This window comes from Marmota monax, unplaced genomic scaffold, assembly GCF_021218885.2.
Source record: "Marmota monax isolate L192 unplaced genomic scaffold, Marmota_monax_Labrador192_F-V1.1 WCK01_AAM20220418_F8-fsc00062, whole genome shotgun sequence".
NCBI classification, from domain to species: domain Eukaryota; kingdom Metazoa; phylum Chordata; class Mammalia; order Rodentia; family Sciuridae; genus Marmota; species Marmota monax.
Genome location: NW_026695221.1, coordinates 10,922,238 through 10,943,538, shown reverse-complemented (window position 1 = coordinate 10,943,538; position 21,301 = coordinate 10,922,238). Strand labels below are relative to the sequence as shown.

General features: G+C 50.6%; 1 protein-coding gene across 1 annotated transcript; it reads left to right on the top strand.

The window, feature by feature from the left end:
* Positions 1-4,829: 4,829 nt before the first annotated feature.
* Positions 4,830-21,227, top strand: Robo3 (roundabout guidance receptor 3). Its single transcript, XM_046432729.1, has 28 exons — positions 4,830-4,992; positions 8,043-8,369; positions 8,670-8,827; positions 9,163-9,283; positions 9,380-9,518; positions 9,810-9,937; positions 10,209-10,333; positions 11,828-11,999; positions 12,307-12,512; positions 12,737-12,818; positions 13,122-13,287; positions 13,484-13,650; positions 14,378-14,499; positions 14,691-14,916; positions 15,113-15,234; positions 15,411-15,582; positions 15,728-15,913; positions 16,614-16,637; positions 16,719-16,761; positions 16,966-17,105; positions 17,413-17,607; positions 18,411-18,549; positions 18,721-18,933; positions 19,318-19,469; positions 19,584-19,694; positions 19,899-20,060; positions 20,464-20,654; positions 20,960-21,227. The coding sequence occupies exons 1-28, from the start codon at positions 4,830-4,832 to the stop codon at positions 20,969-20,971; spliced, it is 4,164 nt and encodes a 1,387-aa protein (XP_046288685.1). The 3' UTR covers positions 20,972-21,227.
* Positions 21,228-21,301: the final 74 nt, after the last annotated feature.

Sequence of the window (21,301 nt, the reverse complement as noted above, 5' to 3'; positions counted from 1 at the left end):
AAGATCCTCCTCTAGAGCTCTCAGAGAGAGCATGGCTCAGCAGACACTTGGATACCAGACTTCTAGCTTCCAGAACTGAGAAAATACATTTCTGTTGCTTTAAGCCACTCAGTTTGAGCCAGTTTGTTACAGTGGTCCTAGAAGCAGTCCTAACACAGGAAGAGAGAGGGGGTGGGGGAAGGAGGCTAGTAGGCCCAGAGGGGCAGTTGTGAGGATTAACTATTTAATCAGCTATATTCACTAAGCATGTATTTATGGAGTGCTTGCTTGCTGTGTACCTAGTTTTATAACAGGAACCAAGAAAGCCCTTCTCCCTAGCCTATGTTACATCTGTTCTGGGATGTGGACATTTCTGCCCAATTGCCTCCAGATTTCCCGACTTGGTGGGTTGTATGGCAAAGTGTCTCCTGGAAGGGTCTTCCAGTGGAACCCTGTGGGGATAGGGGTTCTCTTGGGTAGGGGGCCCTGGCTTATTATCTCAGCAGTACAGGGGTTGAGCCAACAAACTCTGACTCCTGCTGGGGGCAGCTCCTGCTGTCTGCTTTCCAGCTGGGTGCCTGGTCTTTGCTCTCTGATTCCTCCTCCTGTTTGGCCCTCTGGCTCCTGCCGGCTGGGTCACAGCCCCCTGGCATCATTACTCAGAAGCTGGCAGCTCTGCTGGGCCATTCACAAGCATAGTCTAGCAGGATAGATATTGGGGTCCTTTACCCCTTCCCATAAAAAAAACACATATGCTCAATTCATATTAGTACCCTGGGATAGGGTCCAAGCAGAGATAGTGAAGGGAAGCTGCAGGCTCTGGGGGGATGCAAATGGACTGGGCGTTGTGTGTGTGTACTGTCGGGGAGTCAGAGGTAGTAATCAATGTGAGATTGGTGGGGAGATTGTCCTCAGACTGCCCTCATGGGCAATAGCTCATCCACAAGCAGCTGGCATGCAGACTTTGGACCACCAAGAAGCCTCCCCAGCTTGGCCACTGAAAATTCCCAGCCACATTCTCTGGCCTTCATGCTGGCACTAGGCCGAGGAAGTTAGCTACTCTTGCCCCCAACACACACACACACACACACACACACACACACCCCTTCAGGTTACTGTGTAAGTGTTAACTCATGATTGCTTCCATTTCCTATTCTCCCTGTTCTCTGGAAACCCACTTGTTCCAAATACCACCCTGGGAAAGAAATACTCCTCTTCCATATCTATCTCATAAATGCCTGGCCTTATGCTTTTTTCTATAACTTCACCTTCACATAAAGGCACCCACCGAAATACATTAACACTCATGCATATGCTCATCCTCATATTCTCTCTCTCTCTCTCTCTCTCTCTCTCTCTCTCTCTCTCTCTCTCTCTGTCTCTCTCTCTCTCTCTCTCTCTCTTTCTCTCTCTCTCACACACACACTACACACACATCCAATTTCTTCCCATCAAAGGTCATAACCTTATATGAATAAACCTAACCCCTAATTCCACAAATTCAACACCTCTTATACTCCCCTCCTTCTGCTACTCTCTCTTCTAACAAGTTCCCTTTAAAACCCCTTTTCTCTTCCTTACCCTTATATAGAGTTTGGACTGTTATGTATCTTTGGTAAAACTCCAGAAGAGAGTTTCCCAAAGTGGTAGGTGGGGGGAGCCCTGAACTTAACTCTGACTCTTTCTTCACCCTAAGATGAGAGATTACAAACTAACTGCATTGGCCCTGGATGAGGTTTCTCTGATTCCAGAGTATTTACTGAGTATTTTTAGGTGTAACACAACCACCTAAGCTGTACAGATTAGGAAATGGAAAAAAAAATACATTTACCTTTTCCCTCAAAACAAGAGGAAAATTCAAAGAGCTATCTTAGTAATTTGGATAGGGGAAGGAGTAGACAGTAAGAAAACAAGTAGGACACAAACCCTCTCCAGAAATGCCTTTGGAAACAGCCCACATGAAAGCTGGGGGTCAGGTTTCAGGTTGCCCTGGGACCATAGTAAAAATGGGGAAGGAAAGGAGAAGGCTGCAGAAGAGCTGGGAAGTGTGGCCTCCACTGGGCCTTCTCCTCCCTCTGGGATCCATTCTTTGCCAGACCTGGAGGTCTAGGGACATTCTGCCTGCCCTCGGGAGGTGGAGGAGGAAAAGAGCCGAACCTTGTGCTGTGGTTGACAAACACTCACCCTTTGTGTTACCTCCCGCCAGCACTCTATCCTCTTTTTAGTTTTAGTTCTGAGTTAATTTAAAAGGAGGTTGAACAACCAACAATAAAAAAAAAAAAGATAAAAAAAAAAAACAAATACACTAATAAAAAAAAATAATTTAAAAGGAGGGTATCTAGAGCTAGTAAGAAAAAAGAAAGAGCAGAGAGAAACAAGAAGGAAAAGTGGGGAGAGGAATGAGAGCGTATGGACAAGGGTGAAGTGTAGAAGAGGGACAAAATATGGGGCCGGGAGTGTCCTAGAAAGGAGAAAAGTACTTCCACTATTTGTCCAGTTTCCAAACCCAGATGACAGGGATTAGAAAGCGGCAGTGCCCAGGGGCTGAGCTGCTGCCTCCGCTCAGGGAACCCTGAGCAAATACGCCCTGATCCCCACATAAAGGGCCAATTAACTGCGCCGTCTTCGGAAACAAATCCGCTAACAGGGTGACAAGCCCCTAGACGCCGGCGGGCTCTGCGTTTGCTGAGAGGCCAGCCAGGAGCAAATCAGGGGATTAGAAGGGGGCATGATCTGCATGATGGGAGGGTTTCCAACGTTCTTCGTTTTAGAGAAAGGTCTGGTTCCAGGTTGCGGTTTCTTTCCTGTCCTGGTTGGAGTTCTAATGTGATGGAACCCGCGTGACCGCGGTCAACAGGGGGCCCTAGCAAAGGACTCTGGTATTGTGAATCTGAAGGTCAGAACAGATCAAGCTGTAAAAATCTTCCTTAACAGATGGGAAAACAGGTCTAGAGCGGTGACGTCTTGTAATTGGCAAATACAGGATTGGAATCTGTTCTGGATTGGTCATTGCTGAAGGAAGAAAGGATTCTGTTGCGGAAATGTAGTATACCTCTTACCATCTCTCCTATCTGAATGCCTCCTGGCCCTGGTTCAAGACCTTACAGCACGGGACAGACGTATAACACTATCTTTTTCTTGGAGAGAATGGGTCATTAGCCCTTCTTCCATCTACACCTGTCTCAGCCTTAAGGTTTGCTCTGATTGAGTCTTCCGTGAGGCATCGGACCCAAGTTCAGCACAGGCAGAAGAGGTGCTGAAAGAACAGCTCCCAAGGCTTCTCTTCCACATCTGTCTGTCAAGAGTTGCCTCCCCAATACCTGGTTTATGATTGGGTCTTGCTAAATCCTGCCCAGAGCTGCAGCCAAAGAGTAGGAAGATACCTAAACATACATTAGTTGGAAGTTCTACCAGGAGGGGTGTGGACTGAGGAGGAGTCTTAGGGCAAGCCCCTCACCCCTTAACAAGGTCTCACCTCACTTGCATGCCCTCCTTGACTGTTTACCCAGGGGTGTACGATTGCACATATCCCTCTGATCTCGACCTGTTCAACAGCTCCTTCCAGGCAGCACACGGTTGTCTCACCATTACAGCCTGATGTCGGAGCCAGAACGCTGCCGCTCACTCATCAGCAGTATCCTACCTCAGATGGAAAGTCGTCCTGATCTCTCTCTTCCCCAATACTTCAAGACCATTTCCACTCTAGGAAAAGTGTGAGCATTTGTTTGAGAGGGTGAGGGGGACTGGAAGATCTTTGGGTTATAGAAAAAAAAGCTATAGAGAATTCAGAAGTAGGCTGAGATTATGGGGGGGGGGCTTATGTCCCCTCACCACCCAAGAATGACCCATATCAGGTTCGAACAGATTTACACGAATTTTGCATCCGTCTTTTCTCTTCTCTTGCACTTGCTTTTACAGAAACAATATTGCTCTTTGTCTTTGTCCTAGACTCCTTGGTGCCCTTTCAGACTCCTCAAAAAATGTAAAGCAATTTAATAAAAACATGTCAAAGCAGAGTAATAGACTATGCAAATAAATGCGAGTTGCTTGGGTTTCCCTGTGTCCCTCCCTTCAGTTTAATTCGTGTTCTGACTATCTCGCTGGAACTCCTGGATTAGGACGTCTGGGCCAAGGGGGGCCAACGTGAATCATCCCATTCCCTGGCCTCCTGGCTGCAAATCAATTAAGGTGAACCTTCGCTGGCATTTTCTTCCCACTCTCAACTTCCGCACAAATCACCCCAGCCTCCTGAGCTACCATCACTAAGCTCCGAGGCTTCAAAGGGAATGAAGGGGCTTTGAAAGCTTAAACGCCATATGCTTACACTTTGCCTCAGTTTACCTGAGGTCCAGGAGGGGAGAGGGCAAATTCCTATTTTAAAGTTAGGCAGAAGGACAGAGTCAGAGCCTCATTTCTCATCTTGGGTGCTTTGAGTGAGGAAAGAAACTCTTCACGTCCAGAACCGGACTCTGAGCCAGGGGTGCGGGGCGGGGACTCCAACGTGCGCTCTGCGACTCTGGTTTCCTGCCCTGCTAGTGGCGGTCCGGGTGGGGGTGGTAGTGCGGAGGGAGGTGGATTAAGCCCTTAATTACGCCGTGATCGGCGTGGCACCTGCTTTCCGCACGCCCATCTCCCAGGGGACTCTGGCACTGGGGGGTGGAGAGAAGGACCAGCGAAGGAGGAAGGCACGGGAAGGCACGGGCCGTACCCAGGCGCGCCTGCAGGACAGCGGCACCGTGGCTGCGGCAGCGCGCAGAGGCTGTGGAGGGGCTTTCGGCTCCCGGCCCACGGGTCTCAGACCCAGGGGCTGGGCCCCGAGCCCCCAGCCCCGGTCCCAGTCGGGTCGCGCAATGCTGCGCTACCTGCTTAAAACGCTGCTGCAGATGAACTTGTTCGCGGACTCCCTGGCCGGGGACATCTCTAACTCCAGTGAGCTGCTCTTCGGCGGCTTCAACTCCTCGCTGGCGGCGCTCAACCACAGTACGCTGCCTCCCAGCGCCCCCTCTCTCAACGGTGAGACTACCCCGTGGGGACGTCGGATACCGGGCTAGGGGTGAGGAGAGAGAACTAGGTGCAGAGGAAGGCTAAGGCGCTCCTGTCTCAAAAGTCCAGAACTGAGCCGCGTCTTTCAGCGCCTCGGGGGGGAAAGTGGGGTCCAAAGGTTAATTTGGAGCACCTAAGTGGGGGGTATACGAGGGAGGTCGAGGGCTTCAGAGGAGGTGGCTATTGAATCCTTTACTTCACATCTCTCCAACTGCCTCCCACGCCCACTCCAGGTGAGGAGAACCATGGCTGGTGATGGGCAAGTCCCAAGCTAAGAAAGTCCCCGGCCCACCGCTTAGAGGGCAGTGAAGGGGGCGCGGTCACCGGCGGGTCTGAGCCTAGCTGTCACTTGGTGACCTACCCAGATATCAGGTCTATCTTCAGGATTCGAAGCTTTCCAACAATTCACTCGGGACCAGAGTGAGGAATCCAAAATGTTGGCTGCGTTTTCTATGCAGGGGACAAGGACAGCGATCATTTCAAGGAAAGTTAGAACTAAGTTTGTCTCTCAGTGGTAGGACTCAGAATCGGCCCATCTCGGCAGAGATGCGGCGAGCAGGCAGTGCCGGCGGCGAGGTCCTTACCACTAATTACGGTGATTAATAAATGACTGGGACAACGCTCACTCCCCAAGCGCAGCGGGGAGGCGGCAACAGTGGTCTGCGGGCTGCCTGGGGAGAAGCCTCATTGCGCCTCCTGCTGGCAGTGTCAGGAATTCCCACTTTCCGGGCCTTTTTACGGGTGTTTCTTTTCAGGTACTCCCTACCCTATCCCTCGGCGTTGGCTCTCTTTATAGTTCAGTAGCAATCACTGCGCAGGAGACTCGAAGGTGTCAGGAAGGGAAATCTGCGCAATGTGTGTGTTTGTATGTTGAGTACTCCAGGTGCTGGGGAGGAGCCCCAGAGCCCCATTAGCATGGCCATTAGCTATTCATTAGGCTGCAGTAGAAGCATCTCCAGAGACAAGGAATGACAGGGATGAAATTCCAGAGAAAGGAAGCCTGCAGCTGTGTCTACAGGAATTATGGAGAAAGAACCAGGCAGAAGGGTGTGGTATGTATGGAAGAAATGGAGAAGACGATGGGGAATGAGCTGGAATCCTACAAGCTGTTGACTCCAGAGGATTCCCAGGGGTTTAAGCTCAGAGCCCCTTCTCACCGATGGCCTAGAGTCACGCCTTCACTCCTGTAAGGCTTTTACAGTGTTTCATCATACATGGTCACATTTAAGCTTGAAAAATTAGTGAGTTATATAGGGAAGATGTTAATAATCACATTTTGCTGCTGAGGAAACAAATTTATAGAGGGTGACTGGCACCCCAAATGGTCACAAAAGCAAGATGAAATAAAATCTTGGCAATAACAGATCTAAGCCTGCTTTCATCACTCCTGAGGGTTATGTAAAGAGGAAAAAATAATATTTGGGACTGCTTGAATCAGATCTAGGTAGAGACTGTAGGGACCATGATAAGGTGGGGTGTGCTGGGCAAGAAGAGCCCTTAAGTAATGGTAGAATCATCTTGTGTTGATCCTTCCTCCAAAGGCTTTACAGCCATTATGGTTGGGGACTTCAACACAACAGATAATGACTCAGAGAAGTTAAATAATTTGCCCAAATTGTTATAGCTATTCAGTGTTAAAATCTGAGAACCCAGCCCTGAGTGTTTGGAAGCTTAACCATTCCTGGGTTCACCATGGAATGTGCCACATTGAGACTGGGATAGGATGGGGAAGTACCCGTGAGCAGCAGAGATTCCCATTTGGAGGGGAGAAGATAGAGAAAATTATTCCTTCCCCCAAGTGGGAGAGAAATTGATCTTGTCTCCAAACATTATAAATAAACTGTCCCTAGGATAGAGCCAGCTATTGTAACCAGTTCAGCTTTGTTTACCCCAGAACTTCTAAGAGGAGGGGCAGGAAGTGAAATCTAATCCTACACCCAGCCTGGAAGCCAGAGGTCCCTGAGGATTTTGGAATAGGGTGGGATGGGCGGGGGCGAGGGGAGGCGCTGAACAGATGCGCCTTGTACGTAGTCCCTGGTTATTTAAGGACGTCAGAATACACGATACTGCAGCGGCGCCTACTGGTCCAAACAGGTTACAAATTCTTTTCTGAAGGCCCGGCTAAGAGATGAGTATTTAACAAGCTCTGGGATCCTTCCTGGATCCCAAACAGTGCCATAGAAGATAAACAGGCAGAAATCTATAGGCTAAGTGAGAGGCATGGACAGAACTTGACTACTAACTGATCCGAGGCAACAAAGGACGTAGAATTTATTTTCCAGTGGGGTTTTTGTTTTCGTTTTTGCCTTTCTTGGCTACCTCTAGTAAAATAATCTGTTGAAAACTATACACCACTTAGAAAAAGAAAAAGGATCATTGTAGACACTTCTGCTATCATCTGTGTTCTATACCTGTGATGTCACAGAACTCCCAAGGCTAAAGGAAGTTGTCTGGAGGGTCGTAGAAACCAAGTTAAGAACCCCTTCCTTCTAGTTTGAGGCCCCAGCCCTGTCATTCATGTCTTCCCTTTTATAAAGGACCCCAGGTCAACCCATATTGTCCATTTCACTGGTCATGGATCATATGGAAGTCAAGAACAAAAAAACCAAGTGGTGCTCTTGTGCACCACTCTTGGGTATTCACTAAGCAAGGAGAATCCAGGACAGGTGGGTGAACTACAGCCGACTAGATCTGTAGTATAAATGCCAAGTCATGACCCAGTTATTCCCCATATAAATTTAGCAGGAGAGCAGGCCAGGTCTTCAGGATATCCAGAAAGTAGGTCCAGGACTTTGTGTCCTGATTCTTTTACTGATCTGCTTGTCTGTAGGCATCTGCTTTCCAGTCTAATAATGTCTGCCAACAAAGAGATGTTGAAGCCTACAAAGCTGGGGGGGGGGGGAGGGGACTTTGCTCCAGCAGTTGAAATCTTGGGAAATGAAACAACCAAAAGGTCTCTTTCCCAACTTCCCGATCTGAGTTTTTTTTTTTTTTTTTTTTTGCCTCCCCCCACCCCCCAGAGACAAGAATTGAGCCAGAAGACGCTATGCCGCGCATCGTGGAGCAGCCACCAGATCTATTGGTCTCCCGGGGCGAGCCGGCCACACTGCCCTGTCGCGCTGAGGGCCGGCCGCGACCCAACATCGAGTGGTACAAGAATGGGGCACGCGTGGCCACAGCACGCGAGGATCCGCGCGCGCACCGCCTGCTGCTGCCCAGCGGCGCCCTCTTCTTCCCGAGAATTGTGCATGGGCGCCGTGCTCGACCGGATGAGGGAATCTACACTTGTGTGGCGCGCAACTACCTGGGGGTTGCAGCTAGTAGAAACGCCTCTTTGGAAGTAGCAGGTGAGAGTTCTGTCGATAGCTTCCAGAGCCTGAGGGCGATGGGGGCCACCGGGCAAACCCACGAAGAATCATCCTTAGGGGGCTCAGCCCACTCAGCATCTTCCTTTCTCTAATACCGAGATCGTGGCCAGAGGAGGAAGTGGGTCTGACTCAAGCCTGGTATTTCGGAACCTGGGAAAAAGCTCAGGTCTGCTGTGACCTACCCCCGATACAACACTATCCTTGTGTCCTCACCCAGTTAGGTCCCATCATACTGTTTATTCTCCTGACCTTTTTCCCTACACACCCCTCTCTCTTTAGTCCTCCGTGATGATTTCCGGCAGTCTCCTGGAAACGTGGTGGTGGCAGTGGGGGAGCCAGCAGTAATGGAATGTGTGCCCCCCAGGGGCCACCCAGAACCTTTGGTGACTTGGAAGAAGGACAGTGCAAGGCTTAAAGAGGAGGAGGGAAGGATTACGGTGAGGGGTGGGGCCATAGGGTGTGAGTCTGGGACCAGACTCAAAGGAGGAAGGCCCAAATCTAAAAGTCTTGGGGCCTGGGAATAATTTCTTGGTACTGATGAGGTGGGAGATTTGAGATGAGAGCATCAGGTAACCAGAAGCTGAGAGTCAGCTATTGAGTAAGAGATATGGAGGGTAGGATGAAATAGAGATAAGAAAGGTGGGAGCATAATACTCCAGGGAGTCTTTATCTGATTCCTGGGTCAATTTCATTGGTCTTCTTCATGGTCTTGCTTTACACACACACATTTTGATGGCTATAAAGGACCAAAGTTACCATTATTACCCTACAGATTCGTGGAGGGAAGCTGATGATGTCATACACGCTCAAGAGCGATGCTGGGATGTATGTGTGTGTGGCATCCAACATGGCAGGAGAACGGGAGAGTGGGGCAGCTGAACTTGTGGTACTGGGTAGGCACTGGGAGTATTGGAATTATGGGAGTGGGTAACCTAGAGAGTAAGTAGCTGGGCAGACCCCCTGACTGTTCACTGGTTCCCATTCTTTAGAGCGTCCCTCATTCCTTCGAAGACCAGTAAACCAGGTGGTCCTGGTTGATGCCCCTGTGAATTTTCTATGTGAGGCACAGGGGGATCCCCCACCTCATCTACACTGGCGCAAGGAGGATGGGGAACTGCCCACAGGCAGGTGAGAAGCCCCCTTTTGCCTGTAAGGAGACCCAAACAGCTTAAGAGACTGCCTACCCTAGAAAACTGGAAGGCAGGCATCCTCTCACTTGAGGGCACAGGGAAGTCTCCTCCCCAGAGACTGTGGCCCCTGTCCTATCCAGCACTCCCATCCTAGTTTGTGGGTATCGGCTTCTATTCCTGTTGAGTCCTGCCTTACCTTTTTGTACCCTGACCTTGGTGTCTGTCCTGGGGGAGAGAGAAGAGGTCTGTAGCTGTGGCCAACCCAGCCTGGGGGTGGGGAGTGGAGCAGGTATGAGATCCGGAGTGACCACAGCCTTTGGATTGGGCGAGTGAGTGCTGAAGATGAGGGAACTTATACCTGTGTGGCGGAGAACAGCGTGGGCCGTGTGGAAGCATCGGGTTCCCTCAGTGTTCACGGTGAGGGCTCCACCTGGGACTGCCTGCAGCTGGGGTGATATGAGGGAAGATGGAGGATGGGTTGCAGTGGAGGAGAATGGGAGAGAAAGAGCAGGAGATGTGGGTGGGCTGCCTGAGACTTCTGGAAGGAGAGAAAAGAGAAATTTAAACAAACTTGAGTGGGAGGTGGGTGTCTGCTTCTATTTAAGCAAGGCTTGGGCTTCTCTCTCCTGTTCCTTCACTCTCCTTAGTACCACTAAGTCCCTTTCCTTTATCTCACTCCCCTGCCTAGTCCCACCCCAGTTGGTGACCCAGCCCCAAGACCAGATGGCAGCTCCTGGAGAGAATGTGGCTTTCCAGTGTGAGACCAAAGGAAACCCCCCACCTGCCATCTTCTGGCAGAAAGAGGGAAGTCAAGTAGGTGGCCCTTTCCAAAACTCTGCTCATCACCTCTTTATCTGGACCTTCCTGTCTCTGCATTCCACAAACTTCTCTCTGGGGCTTCTGTTTTTATCTTTGGTATCTTACCCCTAGAAACCCTTGCAAATTATTTGGGAGCATTAAATAAGATAATGAATATAAAGTGACTGGAACATTTGGACACTTTAAAAAAAAACAGTAATATGTTTAGTAACACTACTACTTAATAACGGTAATATGTTTAGATGGTAGGGAACAGTCCTGGACGATAATTTCTTGGAGAATCTTTCTATTTTGGGCAAAGATGTCCTGAGGATGAGGCAAATCCAATTAGATTCCTGCTCTCCCAGGTCCCTAGGGGCCTTGGTTTTGGAACTAACACACTGCTCTGAAAATCAAGAATTGAACTAAAGCTGCTCAGGGTAGAAAACTATTTCCATTGCCTATTTATAGCTCTCTCCACCATGGGAAGCTAACAATCACCCTCTTTCTACTTAGCAAACAAATTCCAGATCACACAACCTGAAAGAATTGTCACTGAAATTTGGACATAAGTAACTCACTGTAAGGGAAGGTGGAAATTTTGTTACTAGGAAACAGGGTCAGTATAATAAAATAAGCCGATTATCTCTACTCCACAAGAAATACAGGCAACCTACTATTGTATTCCAAATCTGTAGCCACAATTTTTAATCTTCTCTAGCACCTGTGACCAATGCATTTTAATAAGATTCTCACAGAATGACAGTGGTGATAGTAAAAGGGCATGGGGATAGATGTCAGTCAGAGTCTCAACCTGAGACCCAGCCTGTCTTCTTACTTTACATGTATCTATCTAAAGTCAACTGTTAGAGCCAGAAAGAAGGGAAAAATATTTAACATTTATCACACAATGTTTTAGAAGATTTTCGTATTATTACTTCATTTAATCCTCCTAACTATCCCCTAAGAATCAAATTTGTATAAAATGGGGCTCAGAAAAGCTTAAGTTTTTTGGGCGCGGTGGCACACACCTGTAATCCCAGCAGCTTGGGAGGCTGAGGCAGGAGGATAGCCAGTTTAAAGCCAGACTCAGCAAAGGCAAGGCACTAAGCATCTCAGTGAGACCCTGTCTCTAAGTAAAATACAAAATAGGGCTGGGGATGTGGCTCAGTGGTTGAGTGCCCCTGAATTCAATCTCCTGTACAAAAAAAAAAAAAAAGAGAGAGAAATAAAAAGAAAGATAAAAGTTTAAGTTTTCTCAGAGTTTCCCAACTAGTAAGTCACAGGGGTATAAAGTTGTCCTTAAAATCTTCTAGTAAAATTCCTTCATGTAAAATTCCTTTTTGTGAAAAGTGCTAACTGCTTTGCCTGAGGTCACATCAATGGTTGAGGGCAGAGTGTGAACTAGAACCTTAAGAATTCTCTGGATTCTGAGATTGACAAGTCTGGGGAACTCTCCCTGCCCAGCTGCCTGCTTTTTCTACATCTTGGTCCCTTACTCTGTTGCAGGTCCTGCTTTTCCCTAGCCAGTCACTTCAGCCTACAGGGCGCTTCTCAGTCTCTCCAAGAGGACAGCTCAACATCACTGAAGTGCAGAGTGAGGATGCTGGCTACTATGTATGCCAGGCTGTCAGTGTGGCTGGCAGCATCCTAGCCAAGGCCCTGTTGGAGATAAAAGGAGGTATTTGCCCGTGGAGAGAGGGCTGGACCCAGACCCACGGTCTGGAAAAACATGGCCTAAAGACATGAGTTTCTCTTGGATGCTATGCAATATGTCTGGGAGGGGCACATTTCTGAAGCATGTCTTTGAAGTTTGGAATAGCACAGAATCATCCCAGGCAGAGATTACAGATGATTATCAAAGTTCCCTCCAATTAGTGGGAGGTTTGGGGCAAGGGAGGGTGAAGAAGTAGAGAATGAGGACTGGGGAAGGGCTGGTTGCTTGACCCTAGACTCCTCTCCTAAGATGCCTGATTTCTTCCTCTTAGCCTCCTTGGATGGGCTGCCTCCCATCATCCTCCAGGGACCAGCCAATCAGACACTAATCCTTGGTTCCTCTGTGTGGCTGCCATGCAGAGTGACTGGGAACCCTCAGCCCAATGTCCAGTGGAAGAAGGATGGACAGTGGCTGCAGGGGGATGACCACCAGTTCAACCTAATGGCCAATGGCACCCTGTACATCACCAGTATGCAGGTGAGTGCCACCCCTGGGGCTCTTTGTAACTAAGAATGGCTATCTGGTTCACATTCCCAACTCTGGAAAGTACCCATTGGGCCTCTGATCACATTTTTACCCCTCTACTCTCTCAGACCTTATAAAGTATCTGGCATATTTTTCATCCTTCTGTTACCTGCCTTCACCCCCTCATCTTACTCTGCTCCACTACCAGTGTACCAGTGCTCTGCCCTCTCCTGCAGGAGATGGACATGGGTTTCTACAGCTGTGTGGCCAAGAATTCCATAGGAGAGGCCATATGGAGTGGCTGGCTTAGGAAGCGGGGTGAGTTTGTTCTTCATGCCCTTGATTTGCCAGCACCCTTCTCCAAACCTGCTTCAAGGTAGTCAATACCTCCCCAAATCCCAGGACTAATTTTTATCTTCCAAATGCCATGGCCATGCTGGTAGTGATGAGGAAGACAGAAGTGGTGCAAATGGGAGGCAGATGTGAGTAGGGGTTAGTACACTATGCTACCCTATGGCCACCACCACTGTTGCAGTCCCACAGTTCTTCTGGGAAGAAGGCAGGTTACATTGGGGTCATACTTTTTCCATCCTTCTACTTAATGATTATCTACCACTGCAGAAGATTGGGGAGCATCACCAGATCCTCCTACAGAACTGAGTACCCTGCCGGGCCCTCCCTCTCAGCCAGTGGTCACTGAGATCACCAAGAACAGCATTACCCTGACCTGGAAGCCCAATCCACAGGCCGGGGCTACAGTCACCTCTTATGTGATAGAGGCCTTCAGGTATGGAGAAAGTTTTGAATGCAAACCTGGAGAGCAAACCCCTATGTCCTTAGGGTCTGCTGTTATGAGGAGGGATTATCCAGTCCCTTCTCACAAGGTAAGGAGGCAGCAGGATTCCTTAGAGAATGAATGAGATGGAGTAGACAGGTTGGGGGTTCCTGACTTAGAAAACACTGTCACCTTATTCCTGGTATAGCCAAACAGCTGGCAACACATGGCGGACAGTGGCAGATGGTGTGCAGCTGGAGACACATACAGTCAGCGGTCTGCAGCCCAATACCATCTATCTGTTCCTGGTTCGAGCTGTGGGAACCTGGGGCCTCAGTGAACCCAGCCCTGTCTCTGAGCCTGTCCGCACCCAGGGTAAGATCAGAATGCCTGGGCTCCTGAGCATGACATGTAACACTACGGAGCATTCTCTGCCAAAACCATGGCACCATGGCAGCTCAGGGTTCTTTCCTGCTATGTCAGGTCTATTCTGGTGGCTCAGCCTGGAATAGGAGGTCATGTTTCCCTCTCATAGAGGGGACAAGAGAGGAGGGAGGGACAGATGCAGTGGCACATACCTATAATCCCAGCAGCTTGGGAGACTGAGGCAGAAGGATCACAATTTTGAAGCCAGCCTTAGCAACTTAGCAAAGCCTAAGCAACTCAGAGAGACCCTGTCTCTAAATAAAATATAAAAAAGGGCTGGGGATGTGATTCAGAGGTTAAGTTCTACTTATAAAATATAAAAGAGAGAGAGAGAGGAGGGAGGGAAGAAGGAGTGGGTATTCATTCAATAGTCCTTACTTCTGAGCCTTTTTACCCAATCAGTTGTTAAGACTAGAAGGCATCTTGAAATGTTTGAGATGAGGAACTTTAAAGCTTTTATAGGATACATATGTGGTCATGCAGGAAGAACACTGAGCTAGACACTGGGCCCACTTCTGCAAACTATTGCCCTGACCTGCCTGCTCTGACTCTGGGTGTGCTCTGGTGTACTAAGTGGTACAGTCTGTGGGGCAGGATAGAGGCAGGATACAAGCACACCCTCAGTCTTGTCTTCCTGTCCCTGTGGCCCCAACTAAGTGGGCTGTTTGGTTAACAGACAGTCAACCAACCAGGCCAGTGGAGGATCCATGGAGAGGCCAGCGGGGAATGGCTGAAGTGGCTGTGCGAATGCAGGAGCCCATAGTCCTGGGGCCCCGGACTCTGCAGGTGTCCTGGACTGTGAGTATAGCCCAGGAATGAGGTTAAGGGTGGGGGTGTTAATGGAGGCCATGAGGGCATCCAAGAATGAATATGGGAGAGTGGAAGGTGAGTGGATGGGGAAAGTGGCATGAGTAGGGGAGGGGCTTGGTCTGGAGGACCTGTGTGGCCCCTGCCTCCAGCTCTGGTACACCTTGTTCTGTCTTCTATAGGTGGATGGCCCGGTTCAGCTGGTGCAAGGTTTCCGGGTATCCTGGAGGGCAGTAGGCCCTAATGGGGGAAGCTGGACAGTGCTGGATCTACAGACCCCAAGCCAGCAAAGTACTGTGCTAAGAGGACTCCCACCAGGGACCCAAATCCAGATTAAGGTGCAAGCCCAAGGCCAGGAGGGGCTGGGGGCTGAAAGCCCCTTTGTGACCAGGAACATTCCTGAGGAGGGTAAGTAGGGCCACAGAACTGATGATGGACAAGAGGGGAGAGGAAGTGTGTAGGGTGGAAGTTTACAGGGCAAGGTGAGTAGGTGGAAAGGAGAGGTGCCTCTCAGTTCTCTAAGATATAAGAACAGGAAAGGGAAGATTGGGGCAACTTGCAATGACTGTCTGTGTCTTTCTCACCATGCTCCACCCTGGTCCAGCCCCCAGTGGTCCCCCCCAGGGAGTGGCAGTAGCCTTGGGGGGTGATGGCAACAGCAGTATCACTGTGTCCTGGGAGCCTCCACTGCCCTCTCAACAAAATGGGGTCATCACTGAATACCAGGTACAGGATTTGAGAAGGAACTGGGGTTGGGGAGAGACGGGAGAGGGAGAATCTAGGCTAGTTTTAATGTGGAGGGAACATAGGGCTGACTTCGGGGCTGTGATGAGGTTGGGGGAGAGGAGAGAGGTTTCATAGTGTTGTCTCCTGATTCCCTAAAACAAGTCTGTTCTCTCTAGATCTGGTGCCTGGGCAATGATAGCCGTTTCCACCTCAACCGGTCTGTGGCGGGCTGGGCACGCTCCGTGATGCTGCGGGGACTCCTGCCGGGTCTGCTCTACCATACCCTGGTCGCGGCGGCCACCAGCGCTGGCGTGGGCGTGACCAGTGCCCCGGTGCTAGTGCAGCTACGTGAGTCCGGAGGTGGGCGTGGGAGAGCTGGGCTGGGAAACTTTGTTGGGTTTCTGGGGGTAGAGTGCCTGTGGGGTCAGGGACGGCCCCTCCCCAGCTCCTGGGTTTCGGGCTCCTACTTCTCTCACCTCCCTAACCCCCACAGCGTCCCCGCCGGGAGTGGAGCCTGGGCTCGAGGTGGGCCCGGGGCTGGCGGAGCGGCTGGCGAGGGTGCTGCGGGAGCCTGCCTTCCTTGCAGGCAGTGGTGCGGCCTGCGGGGCGCTGCTGCTCGGGCTCTGCGCCGCCCTCTACCGGCGCCGGAAGCAGCGCAAAGAGCTCAGCCACTACACCGGTGAGAGCAGGGGCAGGGGGACGTGCTCGGGCCTCGGCGTGGACAGAGCCTGGAGGAAACCAGGAGGGGCCGATGGGCCGGGGGCGGGGGACAGCCTCTCTGCGAGCCGGGCAGGGCGAGGAGGGAGGGGTCGCAGCGAGAGTTCAGCCACTCGGAGTAGACACCGTGGCACGAGGAGCTGCCAGGCTAGGAGATTTTGGGGGGAAAGGGTGGGCTATGAGGGTACAGGACCTGGATTTGCGGAAGGGGTAAGGTTTGCCACTAAGACAAGAGGGCGGACTATGCAGCTCAGTAAGTAGCAAAGCCTACTTCGTGACAGGGGAGGGGGCAGGCCCTGGATGGAGGGGGTGTGGTCAAGATCCCAGGAGGTAAAGGTCTGAGGAGAGGTCTGGATGGCAAGAAGGGTCTACTGAAATGAGGCGACCTGAGTTCTGCTACTCCCCAGTAAGGGGCGTCTCTGCAGATATGCTGAAGTCTGAGGTCAGTGGTTTCTGATCTTGCTACATAAAAGAGTAACTTAGGGAACTTTAGAAAAATTCTGAGACCTGAGTCCCAACCCCAGAAATTCTGATGAATTGGTCCAGTGTGCAGCTTGAATGTTAGAATTGGGACCAGGGTCAAGGAGTGAACAAGCATATGGGTGTGTCTGATCCCTCGCCTCATTTCCCTCTTCTTTCTCCCTTGGGTTCCTTTTTGGAAGCCTCCTTTGCCTACACACCCGCAGGTAAGCCTTCTCTGCCCTAGTGAGGTTCAGACCCCCAGTACTGGTTCTCCTCTCACTGGTTCTCCCCCTCATCTTCTCCAGTGTCCTTCCCACACTCAGAGGGACTCTCTGGAGCCAGTTCCAGGTAATTCTCTTAACCTGTCTGTTAAGGATAATCTCTTTCACTGAGGGCCCACTCCTTTCTCTCAGGCCTCCCTATACTGAGCATCTCCCAACTCCCACCCCCATCCACACCATTACTATCTGTGACTCTCAAATACTGCCACCTGCCTTACCTTTAATGGCCTCTTTATGGTCTCTGTCCCCAACATTTACCTCTCCCCCTCAGGCCACCCATAGGCCTTGGCCCTGCCCCCTACCCATGGCTGGCAGACTCGTGGCCCCACCCTTCTCGAAGCCCTTCAGCCCAGGAACCTAGGGGAAGCTGCTGTCCCAGCAATCCTGACCCAGAAGACAGATACTATAATGGTGAGGAGTTCTAATTCCCTCAGGGGCACACCCAGCCTTGCCTTCTTCTCTTAATCTACTCGGGCAAACTGAAGGGAGCTGTGGAGGCCCAGTCTTCCTGAGGTTGGTCAGTCCTGGGGCTGAGTGGGGTATGCTGGGGAAGAGTGTCTTTCAGACCTGATCTTCACTTTGGTTTCACATGTAAGTTTTGAGGTGGGAGGAGTTGATTTGGTGTGTTCTCCTTTTGCCCTCCTTTTTCCTGTTGTCCTCTATTTTCTGTCTCTGCCTCCTGCCTCCTCCACTGGGCTTCCCTCTTTTTCCTTCTCAGAAGCAGGAATCTCCCTATATTTGGCTCAGACTGCCCGGGGCACTGCTGCCCCTGGTGAGGGTCCTGTCTACAGCACCATTGACCCTGCAGGGGAAGAGCTGCAGACCTTCCATGGGGGATTCCCCCAACAACCATCAGGGGACCCAGGCACCTGGAGCCAGTATGCTCCTCCAGAATGGAGCCAGGGGGACAGTGGTATGACCCCAATTCCTAATACCCCCACATTAGCCCTGTCCAGAGCATCCTCCACCCTAACCCTCTGACGCTTAGGCTGATACTGCTTTCTGATATGTCTCATCTTTGGCCCTTTCCTGCCATTCTTTTTTTAAAATTTATTTTAATTTGTTATTTATGACAGCAGAATGCATTATAACTCATATTAGACATACAGAGCACAATTTTTCTTATCTGTTTGTACACAAAGTAGAGTCACACCATTCGTGTCTTTATACACGTACTTAGGGTAATGATGTCCATCTCATTCCACCATCTTTCCTATCTCCATGCCCTCTCCCTTCCGCTCCCTCCCCTTTGCCCTATTTAGAGTTCATCTAATCCTCCCATGCCCCATCACCACCACATTGAGTCAGAATCCTTAAATCAGAGAAAACATTTGGCAGTTGGTTTTTGGGGCTTGGCTAACTACACTTAGGATTATCTTCTCCAATTCCATCCATTTACCTACAAATACCATGATTTTATTTTCTTTTAATGCTGAATAATATTCCATTGTGTATAAATGCCACATTTTTTTATCCATTCATCTACTGAAGGGCATCTAGGTTGGTTCCACAGTTTAGCTATTGTGAATTGTGCTGCTATAAACATTGATGTGGCTGTGTCCCTGTAGTATGCTGTTTTTAAGTCCTTTGGGTATAGACTGAGGAGTGGGATAGCAGGGTCAAAAGGAGGTTTCATTCCCAGTTTTCCAAGGATTCTCCATACTGCTTTCCATATTGTTCTGCCATTCTTGATGTGTCTCCATCTACTCTTCTCAGGAGCCAGGGGAGGCAAAGTGAAGCTTCTGGGGAAACCTGTGCAGATGCCCTCTCTGAACTGGCCAGAAGCCTTGCCACCACCTCCCCCTTCCTGTGAACTGAGCTGTCCAGGGGGGCCTGAGGAGGATCTGGAGGGCAGGTAAGGATGCTGCCTACTTCAGGTGCCCCTCCTACTGTGGATCTGCCCAGAGCCCCCTGGGGCAGGGGGGCAGAGATGCTGGTAGAGGAAGGGAGAGGGCAAAAGGAAGGCCAAAGGGAAGGTATAGAAGCTGCCTGGTCCTTTCCTTCTCTCCTGCCTCTTTGCCCTCAGCTCAGAGTCAGAAGAATGGTGCCCACCAATGCCTGAGAGAAGCCACCCGATTGAGCCCAGCTCCAGTGGAGGGTGCCTGGTTGCTCCACCCCAAGGGGAAAACCCCTCTCCCACTCCCTCCTATGGACAGCAGTCCACAGCCACTCTTACCCCCTCACCTCCTGACCCTCCCCATCCCCCTAGTGATCTTCCCCATCTCCATCAGATGCCCAGGTAGGGAGGTTTACAGTGCTTTGCATATTACAAGCCTTCAGTGCATATCTATTCAGTGGTTGTTGGGGTAGATGGATAGATGAATCTGGGGTACAGAGGTCTCAGGGCCGTGTCAGGGTGGAAGTGTGATTTGGGGAGGAACATGGAGGTTAACAAAAGTCTCTCACTCCCTTCTGACTATCTCTTCATTGGAGAGACTCTGCAAGCTTCCTGTAGCATTTCAAACATGGTCTTCCTCATGCTTCCCAAGCTTGGGAAGTCTTCTGGGGATGGGCTGTGTCCTATTCCATCTGATTTAGGCTGAGTGTCCAGTACAGTCTTGGCACATAGTAGACACCTAATTTTTGTGGAGTGAGCAAATGTTGAGACCTTATTTCATTGCAGGAGGGTGCCCCTTGGGCCAAATTCCCCTCTCAGTGTGTCCCAGCCCACTCTGAGTAGCTATGAAGGGAAGCCTGCTGGCCTGAATGCTGGCCTCACATCCTCCCACCATCTCGGCCCCAGCCCTGTCCCCAGTACAATCAGCAGTGCCCCAGGTGAGTTTGTAGACCCTCAACTTACCCCCACCTCTCTGTTACTTCCCCTTGCTTCAAGTTCCTCTCCTGATTTCCTTACTTTACCTGTCTTCCTTGAATCTCCTAATGCTATAGGGAGAACCCGGCAGGTACCTGGAGAGATGACTCCTCCACTTCAAGGACCAGGTGCCCGAATCCGGAAGAAATCCAAGGCTCTTCATTATAAGAGGGAACACAGCCCTGGGGGTGAGAGGATCCTACACCTCGGAGATGGTGACAGTCAGTAGGGATTATGGGCAGGAAATTAAGGGTGGGTTCTAGGGACTGGAGCAGGTGATACCAAATATTGGGCCATTCATTTGCAGCCTCCTGGTGTCAGGGAATGGAGGTGGGAGAAAGATTAGTGTCAGTAAGGCAGGAGACTCTGCTGAAAACAGGTCTCTTCTCCAGACTTGCCCCCACCACCCCTGCCACCACCAGAAGAGGAGGTAAGCTGGGCCTTAGGGCTGAGAGCAGCAGGCAGCATGTCCTCCTTGGAGCGAGAGCACAGTGGGGAGAGGAGAGTGGTGCAGGTGGTGCCTGTGGGGGCCCAGCGGGGACCCCATCCAGATGGTAAGGAGGGCCAGGGCAGCAGGGAGGGGACTGGAAGCTGGTAGGAGGGTTTGTGTATCTGGTCAATGTCAAAGACTCTCTTGTCTCTCGCTAAGCAAAATCCCCTGAGGTCCCTGAGATAAATCCGTTCCCTGGACTGAAGCCCAGAACAAGAGAAGAGTGGGGTCTAGGTGTTCTTTCTTCCCTGAGGCTATCTCTGCTTGGGAGTTATCCATGTTTCTGAGCCCCTATTATGTTAAGGCCATGTACTGCGTGCTCTTTTTCTTCTCAGCCTCTTGCATGATGGTACCTGGACCTACTCCTTTATCATCTCAGAGCTGGGATAGTAGTGGGTGGCAAGTGGGTGAGTGGCAATGTTCTATTGCCTGCCTGTGCCCAGCTGCCCTTCTCTGTTGTGCTGCAGAAGAGGCCTGGCTCCCATATGGCAGACCGAGCTTCTTGTCCCATGGCCAGGCCACCAGCAACTGTTCCACTGCTGGCAGCAACTCTTCCAGGGGCTCTGGCAGCTCTCGGGGCTCCCGGGGTCCTGGACGGAGCAGGAGCCGGAGCCGGAGCCACAGCCAGAGCCAAAGGCCAAGACAGAAACGTCGAGAGGTGGGGGCCAGAGATCACATAGAAATGATGCACAGGGCTAGTGAGGGTGGGCTAGGGAGTGACTGAAAATAGGAAGATTTTAGGGCTTGCAGAGGAGATTGAAAAGGAGGGGAATGAGTGAGGGAGAAGGGAGGAGTCCCCTAGAAGAAATGATAAGGGGTGAGAGCAAGATGACACATAAGAGTCTATGGGTACCCCGTGGAACTGGACTAAGAGAAAGGCTGATCCATTACTGTGGCCTGTTTGCCCTAACCCAGGGCTTAACAAAACAGTCTCTCTTACTTTCTCTCTCATTCACTCTCTAGGAACCAAGATGACCTTTGATGAGGCAGTGAGAATATTGAGAGTTCCATGGGGCAGGGGGTGTAACATCCTCTTATGGTAAACAAAGCTGTGAGCCAAAAGGAGCAGGGATGGAGCCCTCTTCCCTCCCAGCAATGATGCTTGGGGCTCACTGAAGCCCATTGACCTCAATGGCTTCAATTGGCTCGGAAGCCAGAAAGCCAGGACTTCCCTTTCCATCTTTTTCTGAGAACTACTTGTATAAAAGACAATAAAAGGGGTCTGTTCCAAGCCCTGGGCTCTGTTTATTTTATGCAGTATGTAGGGGCAGAAGGGAGTTGTAAGGCTCTGAAGATCAGTTTACA

Excerpts from the sequence above, each read along its gene's own strand:
- Robo3 (XM_046432729.1), top strand. The coding sequence starts at position 4,830 with ATGCTGCGCTACCTGCTTAAAACGCTGCTGCAGATGAACTTGTTCGCG. Across the intron at positions 8,370-8,669 it reads CGCCTCTTTGGAAGTAGCAG|TCCTCCGTGATGATTTCCGG; the intron begins GTGAGAGTTCTG and ends CTCTCTCTTTAG. Across the intron at positions 9,938-10,208 it reads GGGTTCCCTCAGTGTTCACG|TCCCACCCCAGTTGGTGACC; the intron begins GTGAGGGCTCCA and ends TCCCCTGCCTAG.